This window comes from Sciurus vulgaris, assembly GCF_902686455.1.
Source record: "Sciurus vulgaris genome assembly, chromosome: 3".
NCBI lineage: Eukaryota > Metazoa > Chordata > Mammalia > Rodentia > Sciuridae > Sciurus > Sciurus vulgaris.
The window spans coordinates 125,066,063-125,086,922 of NC_136463.1; the positions used below are offsets into that span (position 1 = coordinate 125,066,063).

The window sequence follows — 20,860 nt, forward strand, 5'->3', positions numbered from 1 at the left end:
TGGGATTTATGCTTCCCTACCCTAAGCTCTACCGGTTCTTCAACCATTTGCAGAATCTCTCTTTAATTCAAATTTTCTATGTGGAGGTGTGGGAATGAGGGATTGTTTTTCCATATTAGAGTGAAGTGTCTCCTCATCCCACCCACCCTCCCAAATTTATCTGCTTCAGACAGTAATCACCCCAGAATTTCTATTCAGAGAGGCTCAGGGAGGACAGTGTGGTTAGAAGTACTTATTGCTGGGCTTTAATGGCACTTTCTGTAAGCTTGAGAAAATAATTGTCATCAAGGAAGGTGGGAGGCGTTATTGGGAAAGCCCCCTCTCTAAGGACCCTTTGGCACTGCTCTGGCTCCTGGGCCAGAAGCCTTGTCTTAAGTCCTCAGGCTGTGTTCCATTTTCCTCTTCCCACCACCCAGGCGGGCTTCAATTACCCACAAAACAAAGAAGGGCTTGGGAGAGCCGCCAGCCTTGGTGGCATGTGAGCCAGGCAGAGACAGCAGAGCTGACCAGAGCAGGCCCAGAGGAAGGCGAGGTTCAGGGCCTTTTGTCTGTTGCTTTGGCCTTGATAGATTTCTTTACTGATCTTCCCCACACCCGGCCCCCCTTTTTCTGTCCAGCGGGTTAGGAGGCCCTTGAATTCATCCACCCTATGCCCTGCCCCTACTTCCCACTGGAGGGTCACTGTGCCCAGCTCCAGGTGCAAGACCCAGCAGAGGTGATGGCCTGAGTCCACACGTAGCCTGGCACCCCTGAGAGCTACTGAGGTGGAGGCAAGAGAGCCAAGGACCCTGCCTGGGAAGAGCAAAAAGCTCCTGTCCCAGTAATATCCCCTACTTACAATCTAGCTGTGTCAGAACCCCAGGCTGCTCTGGCAGGCCCCACACTCTGTTCCACTTTAATCCTCTTTCAGACACACCCTAGCCCCCAGCTGGTTCCACTTCTCTGTCTCTTCAAGGTCTCCTGGGAGATGCCCTTGCTCCACCTATACAACCTCTTACCCTCTCCTTCCAGCAACCCCTGGGCAGGCAAGGAGGCCTCCTTGCCCTCAACCACTTGGTCTTCCCCACTTCCGCTAAAGTAAAGGGGCCCTTCAGTCCGGCTCCCTCTTTCCGCCTATTTTCCTTTCTTTCATGGTAATCCCCCAATTCTGAAAGGCAATGCAATGTATTTGAACTCCAGCCTACAGCTGAACGACCTTGGAAAACTCACTTACCCTCTCGGAGCTGCAATGTTTTTCTTTGTCAAATGAGTCTTAGATCAACACTCCACCTGTCTGTTTCAAAGGGTTGTTTTGAGGTTAAGATGCGATGATGTTTAAAATGAAAGCGCTTTATCCGGTGGAAATAGTTCTTTACGCCTCGCGTATTATTGTTAGGGTTTTGCTTTCCAACCGATCTCTTGTCAGTGGAATTTCATCCGTGACATGTTGTCTCCCGGACATCAGGCCGTTTTTTCTCCCCATTCGGTCTGTGTTGTGCCTCGGCTTTAATGGATGTCACTCTGCTTATCGCAGCCAACACTCGCGCCGGCTGGAGGCTGGGGCTCGGGCTGAGGTGGGCTGGGGGATGGGAGGGACTGGAGGCGCCTTGCTTTGAGGAATCAGAGATTTCGCGCTGGACCCATGGCACTAGCATTTTCTCTCCTTGCTGGAAATTAACCGCGAAGGCAGGTAAACCCAGAGGGGTTTGAGAACCGCTAGGTAAAGAAGGAAAATTCCGTATCCCCTTTGTGGGCGGTTCAGACCCAGAGGAAAGGTACCGGATTCTATTAGCCTTCGCCTGCTCCAGAGCCTAGGTGTCCAAGGGAAGGGTTAATGAGGGTCGGGGTGGGAAGAGGGATTGGGACGAAGACCCCATGCGCACTATTGTCTTCCTGACTCCCCAGTCTGACTGAAGAGCAGCCATGCGAGCCCGATCATCTAGTCAAATACTATTTTTCACCCAATTAATTCCTGAACTCTTCCGCGACCCCATTTCATGCCAGTTTATTTTAAGCTGCCACTCGGCTGGAGACCCGCCAAGAAATTATGAGACGTTTTGGTCCCAGATGCCTCTGTGTTCCCTTTCTGTGCTGCTGTGGTCGCCCTTCGAGTCTGCGGGCCGAGACCAGGGGACTAGGCCTGTGGGGGCTGGGCAACTCGAGCGGTGGGACCTGGCCCTTCTGGCCCTTGGCACGTGAGGGGCCAGCCTCCACCCCACCCCGACCCAATCTTGGCGTCTGTCGGGTGTGGATCACTTGGGGAATCCCTGAGCCCCGCCTTTCAGAAACACCGTTGTGTACCTGAAGCCAACAGCAGGAAGGGAGTGTGATTAGGATTCCGGAGAGCCGGAGTCCACCTGTCTGCCCACAGATCTGGCTTATAGCACCTTTCAGAAAAAAGAAAGTTTTTTAACCAGGAGCGCTGAAGACCTTCCCCACCCCCGTGAAAAACTTTGCCCTCTACCCAGGTTCTGGCGGTCCAGGCCTTCTAATGACATCTATCTGGCTCTCTCTCTCCTCCTAGCGTACGACACCTGGTGTGGCGTGGCCCATGGATGCACCAGAAAACTGGGACTGAAGATCTGCGGTAAGCGAAAGGGCCGGCTGAAGCTTGGCGGATCAGGGCGGGGAGACGCGGCGCGCGGGCAATGTAGGTTTGGAAGAATCAGACGGACGCAGAGGGAATCCTAACCCCTAAGTCTAGTTATCTAATGTAATTACAGCCCCGATGTCCAGGGAAGACACTTTCTTTGAGGTTCTGACCCTTCTTTTCCCTTCCCTAACCCGATCCGAGGGGCCTTTTCCTTTGGGGTCCCTGCTCCCTGAGACCTGCTAGAAGGAACGCTGGGGTTCGGGAGTAGGTGAGGAAAACGGAACACAGCGCCCCCACGTGGCAGCCTCGTTCTACCAGCCCTGCACCAGGATCGCCTGGTGGGTGCACTCTGCCCAGGAGTCTGGAAGGTCTTCTAGAAAAGGTGAACTGACTCGTCTTTCCTGGGGACCAGACCAAAAGCACAGTATCTGCCTAAGGCTGCCGCTGCCAAGTACTCCTCCCCTTCATCATTGCCCATCCACCCTCCACCAATCACCCCGGGGTCTGGGGGCATCGAAAGTGGCATTTCCACCTTGAAGTTTTTGCCCAGAGATGTAATAATGGATTCAGATTTCGTTCTTTGGGGCTTGGAGGCTAAAGGAAAGTATTGCTTGCAGCTGTCGGTGGCCTGACCAGGGGAGGTGCCAGAAGCGCCGCAGGCCAGAGGGATTGCCAGGAAGGAAGGGAAAAGCGACAGGCGAGGTCCGGAGCCCACGGGCGGGGAGGACAGGGTGTTGTCTGACAAGATTTGCCGAAGAGGAAGGAAAATAGATCCAGGAGCTGGCGAGGAAAAAGAACCGCTGTCGGAGACATGGGGGTCTGAAATGAAAACGCCCAAGGGATGTAATTTTTTTAAGGGAAAAAAAGGAGATTTGTTCGAAGGGACACAGCTGAGCGGCTCCGGCTGAACAATGAGGACTCGGTTTCCTTGCTACATTTCACCGTCTAAAATTCTCCAGCCTTATCGGATTAGAAAATACGAATGTCCCCGGGCAGGGGGTGGAGAGGCGGGGGAAGATTAACGAGGGGCTTATTAAAGAGCCATTCGTCAGCTGCTGAGCGCCGGAGATTGCTGCAGAGCAGGCACAGGGCACGCCTGCCCCACCAGACCCAAGAGCCCGTCGGTCAGCAGGTGCTGTCTGGACCTGATATTCCCGGCTTCCTTGGGTACCTGGTTCTGAGAGGGGTGGCAGTTAGGATTCGGAACAGAGAGGGGTTATGTAGCAGCTTTTGGAAATGCTATCCATTCCCGCTTAGCCGTGCCCCCTCCCTGTTTCTGGGGCTCTGTCCCCCAGATCCCGGGGCCCAACATTTAAGGGGAAGAAGAGGAGCTCAATTCCTAGACGCAGCCATTTTCCAGGAAAAACCCAACCCTGCTTCAGGGCTGCCTAGGGGTTTGGCCCACTCCTGTTGGCAAGCCAGGGCAGCATCTCAGCATTGGGGCAGCCACGGGCCTGGAGCTTTGTTCTATTAATAGCCCCCTCCTCTCCACCGTTACCCGACTCCACTGCCATTCTGGGCTTAATAGCGCGTTTCGCTCCAGGTCCTTTCTGTGGCCGGCCGTGGAGCTGGCTCCTGCAGCTGTCATTGTTATGCAGCCCGGCAAGCAGAACCGAGGGAGCCTCTCCGAACCAGCGCCAGCCGGCGGAGGATTGGGTAGGGGTAGGCTCCGGGTGAAAGCCGTCTTTCCTGTGGTTCTGGAACTGCTGGAACTGAAGGGGCAACCCTCATCCCTAGGCATCCTGCCTCCGGCTGCTGTCTCCTATGCTTCTTGGGGTGGTGGGGTAGGAGGAAGAAAAACTCTAAGCTCCCTTTTAAGGGTATACCCTATGCCCTGAAAGGGTAAAGGAGCTGGATAGAGTTAAGCTTCCTTTAGTCTAGGAATAGGGGGCCCTAAGTTGTCATCAACTTCCCCTCCCTGATGCCAGCCAATGCCATGAGGGAGAACACTCTTGAGCATTTGAGGGCTATCATCCTCAGAGAGTTTCTTCCCTGTTTCTTATCCTACCCCACACCCCACACTCACACTAATTTCAGGAAATTTGCATCCTGAGTGCCAGGAGGCAAGGGAAGGACAGGGTAGTCTGTTGAGGGAAAATTACCTTCTGCTAGAATGCTGTGCGTTTGGAGGCCACAAGCTAGAAGACTTCCCTTTTGGTTTAATTTGTAAGGTCGACTTAGTTTCCATACATTGAACCAACTCTGGTTTTCTGTTTTAATCTAGGAGAAGCAAAATGCAGTCTTCCTGCCACCCCAAAAACATACACCCCTCTGGATTTTGTACATGCTAGGCTAGCTCTCTACCACTGAGCCACATCCCCAGCCCCAGAATGCAGTCATCTGTTTGGGCCCTGGATTCACAGCCCCTTTTCCACCACCACAATGACCCCCCCCCCATCCCGTCTCACCTCCTACACTGCCACACACATACTTCTTTTACCAGGCCTTCATGTACCAGAGCTGCCCTCTTAACCTGACATCAAGGTTAGTTTGACTTTCACCTTAAGATAGCAGAGGGACTAATGGTTCTCTCCCCACTTTCTTCCCTGCCCGTTGCCCTGGGTGACCTCCACTGCATCCTCAGTGCCTGGCTGAGAGTTAGCCCCTACCTGCTCTCTAGTCCTCCTTCCCCTCAACCCAGGAAGCTGTACAGAAGACCCTGGGTGCTACTGATGGTACCCTTAGTTCTAGAAGCAGAATTCCCCTGGGAAAGTAATCAGACAGAAGAAACCCAGGGTCTTGCTAAGAGTTGGAGAGGGGCTCCAGGCCTAGTGGTGTGACCTGAATAGAATGAGTCTCAAGGATCCCTGAGTTCTGGCCCTCTGCTCACTCCCCAGCATGTCCTTGGGCTTCATCATTAGTCTATGCAGAGATCTCAAACTTACTGCCAATTAGAGCCCTTGAGCCACTGTGTTTTAATCCTCAACTTTTAAAATTAAAGAGACCTCAAGTATTCTGTATTTTGGTTTCTCTTGAAAAGAAGTGGGAGGAGACCTGGCAGTGTGCTGTTAGCCCATAAAGAAAAAAAAAAAAAAAATAAGAAAAAGAGTCCCTTCCTCTAAGTAAAAGTAATTCCATGCCACAGCTTCGTGAGCAGAGAATGTGCTGGGCTTCATCCCACCTCCAACATCCCCTGTTGCCTACGAATCCTTATACTGTGCACAGCTCAGGGCCTCACTTGGAAAAAACCGGAGGGAGCCAAGTGCTCTCTGATTCCACACAGCTCACTGCTCCACACCACCCCCCAGGCCTGGGGGTTGGGGAGCAGGGTGAGGAACCAGTAGCAGGAACACCCCCTATCTCACCCCAAGCACAAGGCCCAGAGGTAGAGTCCTCAACCGGCCACACTGTTCTCCCTTTAAGTCAGGCCAACTATGACCTGTACAAATACAACTTCTCGGTGGTGACTGTCCTTGGCTTTCCTGTTTGCTCTCAAAATGTAGAATTCCTTGACAGTTATTCACAGTTTGAGTGCAAGGTGAGAGGAAGGACAGCTTGCCCCAGTCTCAGGGACCCTGCTCCCAGGACCCCTTGCTATCCAGGACAGTTGTCAAAGGCCCCATCTCACCACCACCCTCCACCTCATCATCCTTGAAGAAACAGTTTCTCCCAGGACCTCTTGGGGCCTAGAGAAATCTGCATTTTAGAAAGGATCCCAGTATTTTAGAAAAACAAGGCCTTCCTAAACAAAGTGAAAGAACGGACAGTAGATTAAAAGTTTACATTAGCACATTAATGGTTTTTCACAAATTATAATGTAATGTGTGTTCTTCACAAGATAATTAAGTGATCTAAAGAAAATTTGGATTCCCAAATGTGTAGTCCAGGAGTAGGATACAGGCTTACAGTATCATAATTGTCATCATTCGACTCTATCAGGACGTCTCTGAATAAGCCCGTGTGTAAAAGGCCATCTTTGGAGACAATATCCAAAAACCTCAACTGTGGCCCTGCTCCCTGCCACTGGTTTCTAAAGGGGTTTTGAGGTGGGGAGAATTAAGACTTTTTCAGGAGTGAGTCAAAAGCCCAACTAGAGATCGGAGACTGCGGAGTGGGTTTCACATGGACAGGACCTCACCCACATTGGGATATGGTCTCTCCACTCTAGAAAATTCCAAGGTCATTTTCTGGGACAAGGAGAGCAGTATCAGGGTTCAGGAACTAGGTGACCCTACATCCTCCCAGAAAATGAGTGCTGGTTCCTGGTTCTGGTACTGGGGGTTTAGAAGAGGAAGAAAGTACAAGAGAAGAGGGAAAGAATACAACTCCCATCTTCAGATCTACATATGCAGTGCCATTACAGTGTATCTCCCAGCTTCTGATGTCCTTTGAGGCTTAGTAATAAGTTTAAAATGTGCTAGGAATAGGGAAAGGCCTGGTGCTTCTGCTTTCCTATTCTTCCCTCCAAAAATAGACCCCAGCTCCTGTGTGGGAGGATTCTAACACCATGGCCTCTGCTCCCCATTCCTCTTCCACCCATCACCATTGAATCCTCTTCCTTTGCACCTCCTGGGACTTCCTTCCAAGCCTATCTATGATGTCTGTGACTCCCCAAGGATCTTACTATCCACAAAGACAGCTTTGGGGTCACCAAGAAGCTCAGCTCTTTCTCTCTCTTTTTAGTGTGATGCCTTAGGGGCTCAGGCTGGGGCTGTGCTGGGGGAAGAGATGTTGTGGGAAAGATGGGGCTTGCAGGCAGGAGCCCTGGAGGGCAGCTGAGGGGAGTACATTCCAGGTTGGCAGAGCCTTTTTGACTCAACCCTGCTTCCCCCTTGCTGCTGCTACAGTTCGCTCTGCTCACACCAAGTGAGAGACATTCTCCTGCCTCTGGGGGAAGAGGTGACAGGCTATGAATCCACACTGGACTCAGAACTCTCTGTCGAGTTCTCAGATGACTTTCTATCTTGATCACAACATTGGTAGTCATCTGCCAGACTGTAAGGTGGGGATTTCATCAGTTCCCGCCCTAAATGTATACCAAACTGCTTTTCCACAACAGGTGCCCAGTACATACTTACAAATTAAATGTCAAGTCCCATAAGATTTTAAACATTCTTGGTTTTTTCTACAATACCTTTAACACACAACCAGTAGCATAGGAAAAGCTGCACTGTGGGTTTGTGTCAGAAAAATTACACTTATATTCAACCCTGTGAGGGTTCCCTGGCACCAGAGGAAACCATCTTCCATGATCCTCAGGATCTCACCCTCCTCCCTCTGCTGCCTCACCCTCCTCCTCCCTCTGCTGTCCTCCTCCCTCCTCCCTCTGCTGCCCTCACCCTCCTCCCCTGTAGTCCTCTCCCTTCCTCTCCTCTTTTCTCCTCTCCTGGTTGCCTGTAAACCCAGTGCTGGCAGCATCCTGTCGAATTGGGTCCCTTCCCTCAAAACCTCATCCCGAGGCTGGTTACTGGAGTGGAAGCTGTCCAGTTGACTTAACTCTGAGTTCATTGTCACATTCAGAGAGGAGCCTGACCCTCACTTACTATTTTCTCTCTTGCGTGACTGGGTCTGTGCCACTGATGGCACTTGGCACTGCCCCCTACCTCCCCGCTGCCCGAAGGCTAGCCATGCCAGAACCATTATATGTAAAACACAGATCCTCAGCTTTTCTTCTTGGCAGAAGTGAGAGCCCTGCTTGAAGAGGGGACCTGGTCCAGCAGTGCCTGGGTAGTTCCCAATCTCTCTGACCCAATGTCTTTTATCGTAGGTTTCTTGCAGAGGACCAATAGCCTAGAAGAAAAGAGTCGCCTTGTGAGCGCCTTCAAGGAGAGGCAGTCCTCCAAGAACCTGCTTTCCTGCGAAAACAGTGACCGGGATGCCCGCTTCCGTCGCACAGAGACTGACTTCTCCAACCTGTTTGCTCGAGGTGGTTCCTCCCCTGGTTCTTGGCTCCAGCACTAGCCAGTAGATTCCTTATTTGGGGTCTTGACCTTTTCATGAAATGTTATTTTTTTTTTCTAAGAAATGTCATTATTGTCTGTAAGCTCTCATGAAACTGCTTTTCCAACATCGGAGTATAATAGATACCCTCTGTCCCTCCTGCCTAGGTTCCCATCATTCTGGAAGGTAGACGAGTGTAAGACACATGCAGAGATAAATATGGATTCATAAAATCTCAGAATCCAAAGGATTAATAACATTTATCCTCTAATATTGCCCCCCCAAAATTATCACCCTGTGGGAAGTTATTCAACTGGGCCCCTTAACCAAGGGCAACCCTAAAACTCACTTCCCTTCTGTAGATCTTTTACCAGTTCCTGTGCTCCCATAATGCTGTTCTCAGGAGGTGCTCCACCATCTCTCTTGAGCAGTTCAAAGATTAATCCACCACCACCTGCTTCCATTAACTCCCCAGAAGACCACAGAAGCCAGACCAAAACATTGACTTCATTAAAACCTCAGCAATAATCCAGGAATAGGCACAGTGCACCTTGTGTAGCCAGGCAGCCTGCTTTTGAGCTGTGGCTGACTTCAGTGCAGGTCCCCACCCAAACCTCCCCTCCTGACTAGGCCCCAAAGGATGAGGTTGAGGTCAAGAGAAAAGCAGGGATCTCTTCTATCACCTTCTTGAGGCTCCACCTTCAGTTCTAGTTAACTGAGGACAACACGAAGGGCTACTCTCTTCAGGAGGGACCTCATCCTCAAACAACAAAGGTTTTAACCTCTGTCATCAGTAGAGCAAGCACATCATTAACACCAAACCAGATGTACAGGGACACTTGGTCCCCGGAGGGCCCATCAGAAGTATCTTCAGTCACACTACTCACAAGTGCACATTCAGAATCAAGTGGAGAACTGCAGGGACAGGTTGCTCACTGCTTCTCAAGCACCCCAGTCCATGTTCGAGCAGCCCAATGAGCAGAAAGTCCATGAATTCCCATAAGGTATATGGAGAATTTCTGTGTAGGTGCTTACATGCCGCCTTCTGGGAATATCACATCAGTGGGTATCACATCCTGGAATGAAATTGGACCTCTCAGGATATCATGACAGACATTAGGAATCTCTGGGCCAAGGAAACCTAGGTATGAGGCAGGTGATAACCACCCATTGGCCTTCCCCCTCAGATCTGCTTCCAGCTAAGAATGGGGAGGAGCAAACCGTGCAGTTCCTACTTGAAGTGGTGGACATACTCCTCAACTATGTCCGCAAGACCTTTGATCGCTCCACCAAGGTGCTGGACTTCCATCACCCGCACCAGTTGCTGGAAGGCATGGAGGGCTTTAACTTGGAGCTCTCTGACCATCCGGAGTCCTTGGAGCAGATCCTGGTCGATTGCAGAGACACCCTGAAGTATGGAGTTCGCACAGGTAAGAGTTAGAGCCAGGTAAACACACAGACGCAATCCTCCAACCATCTCTCCCTGACTGGTTATGAGGATAGCAAACTCCTGGTGAAGGAGAAACACACCCTGGTAAAGAAGGGCAAAGTGCTCAGAGTCCATAAAATTAACCCTGGCAAAAGCTCATCATTACAGTGGCACACACCTGTAATCCCAGAGGTTCAGGGGTTGAGGCAGGAAGATGGAGGTTGTAAGTTCAAAGCCAGCCTCAGCAACTTAGCAAGGCCCTATGCAATTCAGAATAAATAAAATATAAAAAGGGCTGGGGATGTGGCTCAGTGATTGAGCGCCCCCATGTTCAATCCTCAGTACCAAAAGAAATAGCTCATCATTATTTCTTATAAAGATAAATTAAAAACATAGATATAGGGTAATAGGTCAAGTTCATTTTGGGTTCAAGCTATTCAGAACCTAAAGAACAGAGCGACCCATCTCCTACTCTTCCTGCCTCCAATTTCACACCAGTTTCGTTCTAACAAATCTTACCTACCCTTACCTGTCACTGACACTGGAGAAGTAGGCCTGTTTTCCTCCCTTTCTGTATTAGTTTCCTAGAGCTGTCATTACAAATTACCACCAACTATGTGATTGGAAACATTAGTAACTTATTCTCTTACAGTTTTGGAGGCTAGAAGTTCAAAATCAAGGTGTCAGTGGGGCCATGATCTCTTTGAAGCTCTCAGAGAAAATCCATCCTTGCTTCCTCCAGCTTCTGGTGGTTGTGGGTGTTCCTTGACATAGATACATCCCTCTAGTCTCTGCCTTCAACTTCACATAGCCTTCTCCCTGGGCACATTTGTCTAAAGTTTTCTCTTCTCAAAAGGATATCAGTCTTTGGATGGGGGTCCACTTTAATCCAGCATGACCTCATTTTATGATTCTACTCACAAAGACCCTATTTCCAAGCAAAGTCACAATTCGCAGGAACAAAGGATTAGGATTTGAACATATATTTTTGAGGGATACAATTCTACCCATTTTATTGGCTCGCCAAAAAGTCAGTCTCTCTCTCTCTCTCTCTCTCTCTCTCTCTCTCTCTCTCTCTCTCTCTCTCTCTCTCTCTCTCTCACTGGCTCTCTCTCACACCCTCTCTTCACATTCCCCAAGTCACCAAATCTTGTTTCCAAATAGTCCTCTTGCCTCCTTTTCATTTTACAGGATCCTCTCCAATCAGCAATCCTGGCTGAAGTCATTTCTTTCCAATCTCCACCGGTTGAAGGACATTTCAGTCCTCTCTCTGAACTGTTTCTTAGCACAGGAGTGAAGCAGTAGTTTCTTCTCCTTATAACTCTCTCCCCTCCGCAACTGACTTTCCTGAGTCCTTGGGCAGACAGATCTTCAGGAATTAGCAGTCCTTAGGATAGTCACCATCACATCAGGAACCCCCAAGGCCACAACTGGCTGCCCACTGTTATTTTTACTTCTTTCTCTTTCCTTTTCCTTTATTTTCCTTCTCACCCTTCCTAGCCCTAGGAAGAAAGATTTAAAGCCAAGACTAGGGAGGTTGGGGGAGACAGAGCTGAGCAAGGCTATTGGATTTCAAAAACAAAGTGCTACAATGAAATAATGAGACTGGCCAAAGAGGCTTTTTAAAATAAGGAATTCCAGATCGCTTTTGAATTCTGACAATTCCACTGGAATAAGTGTAGCTTCACTAAATAACTTCTGGGTGAACCAGACTCAATTATATGGAGAAAGTCTGATGGCTAAAGAAAAGTGCTCTAGTAGATTTAACCACATCTCACCTTGGTCTGATGGCTATCCTAGTCCTGCAGAGAACAAGAAGTGTTATTTGAATAGATTTAAAACAAGTCAAAAGACCCCGTGTTTATTTTAGCTTGATTTGTTTTGGTCCTCTGTTTTTTTCTTTTGTCAGTTCACTTTATGCATACTTTCTCAGAGAAACGAGGACTACATATTTTTATCATTAAAAACCAGAAAAGAAAAATACATGATTTCATCATAATAGCACCTCATATCATCTCAAAACTGAAGATGGTCAGAGAAAGCAGTCATTAGTTCAACGAATGAATCCACTTAGATATTTAGTCTGCAGCCATCCATTTCTGTTACTCTGAAAGCAGGTGTGCATTTACAGAATTCATTATCTTCCCAGCCGTGTAAAACTTTCTGCTGCATCTCAGGGAGTTGACCCTCACTGAGGTATACTGCTACTGCCCTGTCAAAACAGCTGCAGGTTGCTGATCTCTGATTTAGGTGAAGATACAGAAGCAATAGGGTAAGCCTTGCAGGTAGCTACACACAGTGAAAAGAAAATTTTTTAAGGATATTGGTACATTAATAGCCAAAAAAATGAATAGTGAAAACATACTAATCTGTGAAGGGATGATGAAAGCATTTGGAAATTTCTTTACAGATTAACAAAAGATTGCTTTAAAGAAGGAACCAGCATCTATAGATTCTCCATGAATTGATGCAGGTACTAGTGAGGCTTCAGTCACAGCAGCTACTTTAGTGATTTGTAAATATACCACATCTCTTTGATGGTTGTTGTTCTTCTTCTTCCTTCTTCCTTCTTATTATGGAATATTTTAAACTTAAGCAAAAGTAAAATCATATGATGAACCCCATGTATCAACACCCAGCTTTAACTATTATCAACTCCTGACAACTTTATTTCACATGTACCTCCTTCACTTCTTTCCCCTCTTCTATATTATACAAAAGCAAATCCTCAGTATTATTGCTTCCATACATATTCATTTTTAAAAACTCGTTTTTTTAAAGGGAAAACAATTGACAGTGTCATTGTTTTGTCTAAACACACACACATACCCACATACACACACAATTTGCAGTTCCTTTCAAATTTCCAATTGTCTCACCCATAATGTAAATGATTTATTTTGTTTTAATTCATTTGAATCAGATCCAAATAAGTCCCTCACCTTGCAGTCGGTTCTTATGTCTCCCCAATAGATTTCCTACTCTACCCCTTTTATTTTCACTTGCAGTTTATTTGAAAAACTTCACTTTTAAAAATAACATTTTCTTTTTTTCTGTTACCTGACCTTAAGCCTGTGCTGCTCAGTGTCTTGTCTGTCATCAGTTATTTTCATCAAATACAGAGAGTTGGAAATTGAAATCTAAACTAGGTTCTTGCTTGATAGAAATTATGGTAGAAAATTTTGGAGGCATAGGTTTTATCTACACACTAAAAATAAGGTTTGGGGGGACTCTGTGTGCCTTATATTTGAATGGAAAAAAAGATAATGTTTCACTCTGTCAGTCTGTCTTTGTCCACCTTTTGCTTCTGCCATGATGTGTGCTTTTAATGCATTATCAGATCAAGTGTGATAGTACCTATGTATGTTTCAGTTCTGTTTAAAATGTAAGATTTAACATTTGTTGTTTAAAAGTTTGCAAATGAATGTCAAGTTGGTAAAAATTTGGCAACAGTCTTGAACTTCTGAGGACAAGGGCTGTTAAAGCATAGTGTGGGTACACAGGACTTCAGAGTTGGGTATCAATGACAATTATTGCACCAGCACTTCAATAAGGAAAGGAAGACCGTAGATTTTAATGGATTTCAACAACTTTTTTGTGGAGTGGGGAGGGTGGCACCAGGGATTGAACCCAGGGGCCCTTAACTACTGAGCAATATCCCCATCCCTTTTGATTTTTTATTTTGAGATAGGGTCTTGCTAAGTTTCTGAGGCTGGCTTTGAACTTGTGATCCTCAGCTTCCAGGATTATAGGTGTGCACCACTGCTCCTGCCTCAACAAGATTCTTCATAGTGCAAGAGATCTCATAGATTCTGTTGGCACTGAACAGAGTACAGTAAAATGCAATGGCTTACACTATTTAGACATGTCTATGTGAACATCTGGAACCTGCCCCATGTGTGTACTACATTTACTATTTATGATTTTTTAATTTTTTCTAAAAATCAGTATTATTTTTTGAGGGTCTTGAGATGCAGAGATTGGTATCTTCTAATGTAAGAAATCATAGTTCAGATGTTGTGAATGAGTCCCCCTCACAGCTCAGAAAGAACAGACCATTTCAGGGAGGGGAGTTAGACTAGGAACATTTGGGCCCTAACTCTCTGACAGTTATTTCAGAGGCAAAGGCAATTTCCACTGGAAACACAATCGTCAGCAACTTTCTACCAGTTCGTCACACATCCCTAGATAATATGTCGTGTTGACTCCTCTGGGATAGCCAAGCCAAGCCTGCTGTTATGAAGTTGAATTTCTGGTGAATGTCAAGTTGGCAAAAATTTGGCAACAGTCTTGAACTTCTGAGGACAAGGGCTGTTAAAGCATAGTGTGGGTACACAGGACTTCAGAATTGGATATCAATGACAATTATTGCACTAGCAGATCAATAAGGAAAGGAAGACCGTATCTTCCCATTTCTCAGAGGAGATGCTAGGTCAGCTCTGCAATCAAGTTAGTTTAACGGGCACCTGGCTATATATGGGCAAAATGCATCAGCACTTGATGTCATATTTGTCACAGAAACCCAAAGAATGATGGGATGGCCTCAGTGTCAGCATCAGAGCAGGTACTTTCCCCAAGTTTCATTTAATCCAAGAGTTAAGAACCCTTTTTGAGGTCTACAGACTCTCCTCCATCAGCAGAGTTTGATTTAGAAATTAAAATCCTTGGGATGTTGAATTAAAACTTGAAAAAGTTGTGAAAAAAAAGTCAGGACCATCACATCCTCTAATTAAAAAATAAACATGACAGAGGAATTTAACTGAATATCAACAAACAAAATATTAGAAAGCATGATTAGTTTTATGATGGTCACTTTTTTTAAATTTAAAAGCATGATGCTTTAGAAGCACATAAATTGGGGTCGATCTTAATCTAATATCGGTATAGAATGGATCAATCTGCCCTTCCTTCTCTGTATCCTTGGGTAGCCCTATTAGACCACTGGGATGAGAACCCATCAATGTGATACAGTAGGACAGACCTTTTGCTTTGAAAATAAAGTGAAAAATCTGGGTTTGCCTTGATGCTTGCCTGTTATCTCTCTAGGTCATCCTCGATTTTTCAACCAGCTTTCCTCTGGATTAGATATCATTGGTTTAGCTGGTGAATGGCTGACATCAACTGCCAATACCAATATGTAAGTCTCATATATTCTTTTCATATAAGCAACCATGATCTATGACTATGGTTTATTGCTTTCAAAGTTCAGTTTCAGTGGTTCTGTTTTATTCCGTGGTCATTTTTCCCCTTAAAATATATTAGGTTTTTCACAATCCTCGTTTAAAAGTGATTTTTTTAATTGAATAAGAGCACAGCCATGAGAAATAGTAATTCTAGCTTTCAAAACAGAGTGTGAAATTTCACGTTAGTAGACTCCATTCTTCTTAATGGTATATCTTAAAAGGCTGTGTTTTGGGGTATGAGCTTGGTTTCCTTTTCCCATTCATTGAACCTTATCACTTAGGTGATTTTTCCTCCATAATTAAAGCTTCCATAAAGCCACTAGTCAAACTGATCAACATATTACTTAAATAAAATTTCTAAAATGAAATTCAGCTGGTACTGATACACTATGTATTCCTTTCAAAATAAGTAATTGTTTTGCTGAATTTGACATTTTCCCCATACTGGTTTATGTAGACAAAGGCTTCATTATTTCTAAATTTCTGCAAATTTACATTACGAAACTGATTTTGAGGTCCTGGGGGTGCAAGAACTACCTGGGTAGCCTTCTTGTAATCACTGCAGAGTTTCCTCTGCATACATATGCCCTCTTTGGAGATAATGACATGAAGGGTCATCATAGCTTAGAGACTCCTTTCTTTTCTCTTAATCACAGTGTTTCATCACTATCTATACAGACAGACAATGGCACCACATTCCATTAATGTAACCAAGGGAAACTAATGAAACAAATTTTTACAATAATTTGATAATAGCTATAGAAGAAGTATAAGGGTGTTAGTTATTGTGGAAATATTAAGAAACTAATTACCCACTTTTAAATTTGTTTGTTTATTTGTTTGTTTGTTTGTTTAGTGTGGAACTGGGAAATAAGCCCAAGGTCTCATGTATGCTAAGCATGTGCTCTATCACTAAGCTGCACCCTCAGCCCCCCTCTGACTTTTTAAGTTCATGGTAGAATCGATTCTGAAAAATGAATTTAGGCCAAAGAGTGGAATCGTTTAAAATGAGAAATTCCATTTGCTATCAAGACAGAATGCAAGCTATTAAAGTTCAAGGTATTCCATTTTTCTTAAATAAACTATGACCGACCACAAAACCAGGTGGGCATTTTAAAATTATATATTTTTCATGTGCCTTCCAAAACTATCTGGTGCTGAGACTCAAAATACTGAAACTACAGTCAAGAAAAGTTTCTACTAATTAAGAATTCCTGCTTTGTTTGCTAATTTAAAACACTCTGACAAGTTTTGTAAAATAAATGTGACAAGTGAAGACTTCAGTGCTAAAAGGCATAAAAAAATCAACTGATTGAAAAATGAAAATGATTTTCATGCTATCTGCCCATGAGTCATGAGTAACTTCACAGAATGTCTAAGGGACTTCAAGGGACAGAGAAGAATTCAGGTCAAAGACACAGTTTGCCAGGGATGATGTTCTTGAATCAAAAACTCCTCTTGTCAATCTTTTCTGTCTTATGATCTGGGGGATAAAAATATTCCAGCAAGCACAGGCATCATATTAGACTAATTATAACTTAAAAATAACTGCGCAAATGCTTAATTATAGTATCTAACACTAAGCAACAGTTTAAATTAGAAAATACTGTTTTTTAAGTCAATAATTTTGGAAAACAAATGAGAAAAGCAGATTGTAAGGTACATATTCATTAAGGCTCAAGTATCCATAGTAATAAAGGTACTGAATTTATCCAGCATCTTTAAATACGAATTCTGCAGACTCAGCTATGCTTCCCAATACATCTAGCCACTCTCACGGTAAATAAAAGGAACTCACTCTTTGAACCATTTATGACCAGATATTCTCCTAAAAGACTCTCCTTCAACCAGATACATCCCACAAATTATTTTTTGTCTGTGTTCATAAAATCAAAAATTTCTTACTTTTCTCTTACCTCAGTTCAGTCATGAAACATTAAAATACGTCCCAGCCATGTGAGGTCAAGGCCAGTCGAACTAAATGACACATAGTAATTGCCACTCTACTGAACAGTAGGTATTTATAAAATATGATCTGATTCCAGCAGATCGATAGAGAAGGTTATTTAAAACAGTGAAATAGTTTCTGTCAGTTTCGGAGACAAGGCATTGTCTGAAGAAGTAATAACTATTATCTAGAAATTGTTCTAAGCCAGTTCCCCTGGAAGATGGTGAAATGTGGCAGCCCTGTAGGAGCTTAGGCAGCATTTGCTCCCGTGGGACAATTCCTTCTCCAGCTAGGAACAGCATTCAAAATTCATCTGAGGAAGAATGACAAAAAGATCTTTCATTGATAGAGCATGATTTGATTTAATTAGTGATACACTTTTTTTTTTTTTTTTTACCCTGCCCTGAGTTTGAGGGCAGTGGTGATAGAGAATAATTGCTATATTTCTCTGCATAGTCCCTTTGAAAGAACTATCCAATATCCTCATTCAAGTAGCAAAGGATAAGGTGCCTCTTAGCAAAGAAAGAATATTTGAACATTTATGCTTGTGCCTATACACCTGCTTGTGCATGTAGCTTTGAGATTTGTTTTTCCATGCAAGGACCCAGTGAATATCCGAAGAAAACTTTGCATGTGTAGTAGTTGTCCTTGGCATGTACACTTCATTTCTTCCAAAACAAGTCCTCCAAGAACAAATGTGCAAGTTGAGCAATCCCCAAGTATAAATGACAGCCTCTCTCAAACACCTGATGGCAATATATAATCTTAATGGCCTGCTCTATCACAACCCTTTGCTATAAGGTTATGATTTCAAGCATCTAGTGCTTTATTTTCATAGAAGTTACATAGGAGAAATTTCCTATGGGAGTTATCAGTCATCAGTTGCTACTGGGCAGGCTGTTAGAGAGGAGCCTGAAGCAAATAGTTCTCATTTGTCACAAAAAGAGCAGTTGTGATGTGAACAACTTGAACTTTTGGCTCTGAAACATGCCAAAGTGAAATCTTAACCCAAGGCATAGAATTTCTCTGAGCCTAAGTTTCTTCAGCAGAAAATTTTGTATATCCTACAAAGTGGTCCTGAAGTCCTCAATGCCCAGTGTATACAAGATATAGTGCACACATCTAGGAGAGGCAGTGCCCACAGATCACTGTTGCCATTTGAGACCCCTCCCTTCAGCCTTGTGGATTTCTTTCTTTTTTTTTTTTTTTTTTTCTGGTCTGTCATCAAATCTGAACAACAGAGTTTCACTAAGCTCCCCTCAAACATGTTACCTTTTAAGGTGTGGTACCCACCATATCTGTAGAGTGAGGAATCTAAGGAATGTCAAGACAGAGAGTCACCCTGTGTTTTAGTCAGATTTTTTGCTGCTGTGACTAAAAGATCTGACCAAAACAAATGTAGAGGAGGAAAAGTTTATTTGTGGACTCACAGTTTCAGAGGTCTCAATCCATAGACAGCAGGCTCCATTCCTCAGGGCTCAGATGAGGCAAAACATTATGGCAGGAGAGTGTGGCAGAAGAAGCAGCAAGAGAGAGACTCCACTCTCTGGGTATAAAATATATACACCATAACCACTCCCCCAATGAGTCACTTCCTCCAGCCACACCCCACCTGCCTCCAGTTACCACTCAGTTAAGCCTGTGAGGAGATTAATCCACTGATACAGTTAAGACTCTCACAACCCAATCACTTCTCTGAACTTTCTTGAATTGTCTCACACATGAGCTTTTGGGGGACACATCGAACTATAACACCATGGAAGATTACTTCTTTCTTTCTTTAAATAAGTCTTCATTTTGACAGTCACCAGATATCCTCATCCACAAAGTTACCTTAGGGTTCACGTTGATGGCTGGAACTTTAGCCAGCACTTCTGTGTTACCGAACACAGGAAGGAGGGAAGCAGGAGAGAGTGAAGGACTAAGGAAGGGAGAAAGGGAAGGGTGGAGGTAAGGAGGAAAGAAAGGCAAGCAGGGAAAAGGGGAACAATTTCCCTACTACTAAGAAACCTCAAAAGTCACATGCAACATTTCCCACAGCAACAGTGGAACCAGAGCTTAGTCCCATGGGCAAACCTAAGGAGGCCAGAAAACATAATCTTTGATTTGGGTGAACTGCAACCTTAAATAAAATTTAATGAAGAAAGGGAAAACTGATATGGTTAGCAACCAGCAGACTGCCACAAAGGAACTATAGAACCTTGACAATCAATTTGCCTTGGTCCTGAATAAATCCCACTGGGAAGGTGAGTTGAACCACTGAAAAAGAGCTGACTCACCTCCCACTCAGAATTTAGAAAGGTTCAAAATTCTCCTTTAGTGCTACTCTGTGAGTGTCCCCATCTTACAGTTTTAAATCCTTACTTCCAGTCCCATGTTCTCATGCTATTATGGCCCAAAGTATTTTGTAGGTTAGTGTCTTGTTCTCTGATTCTGAAAAATGATCTTGAACTCTGACTTAAGCATCTGACTAGCTTCTTCTAAATCCATATTTAGCCTTGGATCTCTTTATTTCATCTGCTCTCATCTGTCATTTAAGGAAGGGTTACCTAACCTGGGGTACAGATTGTATAATTTCCGATAATTATACACAAAATCATATGCGTGTCCTAACCTTTTACCTAGAGATAGGGACCTAGCTTTCCTAGGATGCCCAAAGGGGTATGTGACCCCCATTAAGTCAAGAACTTCTGCTCTATGGTAAACTTCAAGTCCTTCTATAAGGCTTTGAGTGCAAGCACTCTTCCCCCACCGCAATTATAAACATGACCTAGAATGGGAAGGCTGGATCAGAAGTGGAGTTAGGAACAGGGAACACCACCTTATCCCATTTGTCAGGCTTAACTGTGGATCAACAGCCATGGAACAGTCTCCCAGCTCATAGGAGAGGAAGAATGTCAGATTAAGCTCATGAGCCAGGATAAGTTTGGTGTTATTTGAATAATTGGTCCTTCAGACCTAGGCAGGAACTGTCAAACAGGAGGCACCTCAGGTTAAAAGCCGAATGCTGAATTCCTTCTAGTAAGCTTCTTCCTCAAGTTTGGAAATGGTGTCCTATAACATCTTTGTCATGCATAGGCTATTGCCTAGCAGAAAATAGTCACTTCATAAGCATTGTTTGAATAGAACTGAAAGAACGGTTTAGGAACCTTTTGTCTGGCAAAAATCAGGAAACTGAAATAGATAAAATCAGATAGCCTCATAATAGAACCTTCTTGACTTGAGAGCCCTTCTTGATCCTGAGATTAATAGCCATGTTACTGGTCTTAGGTAGGAAGAACGATTCATGCAAACTTGGAGCCTAAGTAGAATGTAATCATGAAGCACAGAGCTGAACCAAGCCCCTGGTCTTTGGTACTGTGCCTTCTCCCTTCCCCATGTGGTTTCCACCTGGCTGTCTAACACTAACTTGATTCTAACTCAGCTTTTATCCAGTCCTTGATATGGTCCTGATATTATAGTCGATGATTTCATTCATTCCTCTCCTTACCCCAGAGAGCTTTCTAAGAGCTTTGTAAGATTCTAGCACACACACTTGCCACTAGTACCTCTTCACCATGCAAATATTTTTGCCATTCCAACTTTCCAAAAATCCATGGAATCATTGATAATACATTTATTCAAGAATGGGTAGAAAAGCACATCATGAGTTTGCCTCTTGGTACACTCAGGAGTACAGCCTAAACCAGGAATCCTTCTCTTCTTCTTCCTTTATCAGGCCATCAGACATGAGGGAGTGTTGGTTGCTACGGTGATGGGGCTCAGAGCAGAACCAAAGCATGATTGTGACCTCCAGAGGTGATGGTAACTGAACACACGTTTCCCAGGGGTCTTCTTCCTAAATTTCC

The 20,860-nt window shown here is 44.7% G+C and overlaps 1 protein-coding gene across 2 annotated transcripts in view; it reads left to right on the forward strand.

Annotated features, from left to right (window-relative positions):
* Nucleotides 1-20,860, forward strand: part of GAD1 (glutamate decarboxylase 1) — a 39,059-nt gene that overhangs the window by 2,520 nt on the left and 15,679 nt on the right. For both annotated transcript variants that reach the window (XM_079135482.1, XM_079135483.1), the window contains 4 exons: nt 2,504-2,566; nt 8,280-8,438; nt 9,640-9,882; nt 14,928-15,018. In XM_079135482.1, the coding sequence (XP_078991608.1) occupies nt 2,504-2,566; nt 8,280-8,438; nt 9,640-9,882; nt 14,928-15,018 (556 nt within the window). The remainder of the gene's footprint in view (nt 1-2,503; nt 2,567-8,279; nt 8,439-9,639; nt 9,883-14,927; nt 15,019-20,860) is intronic.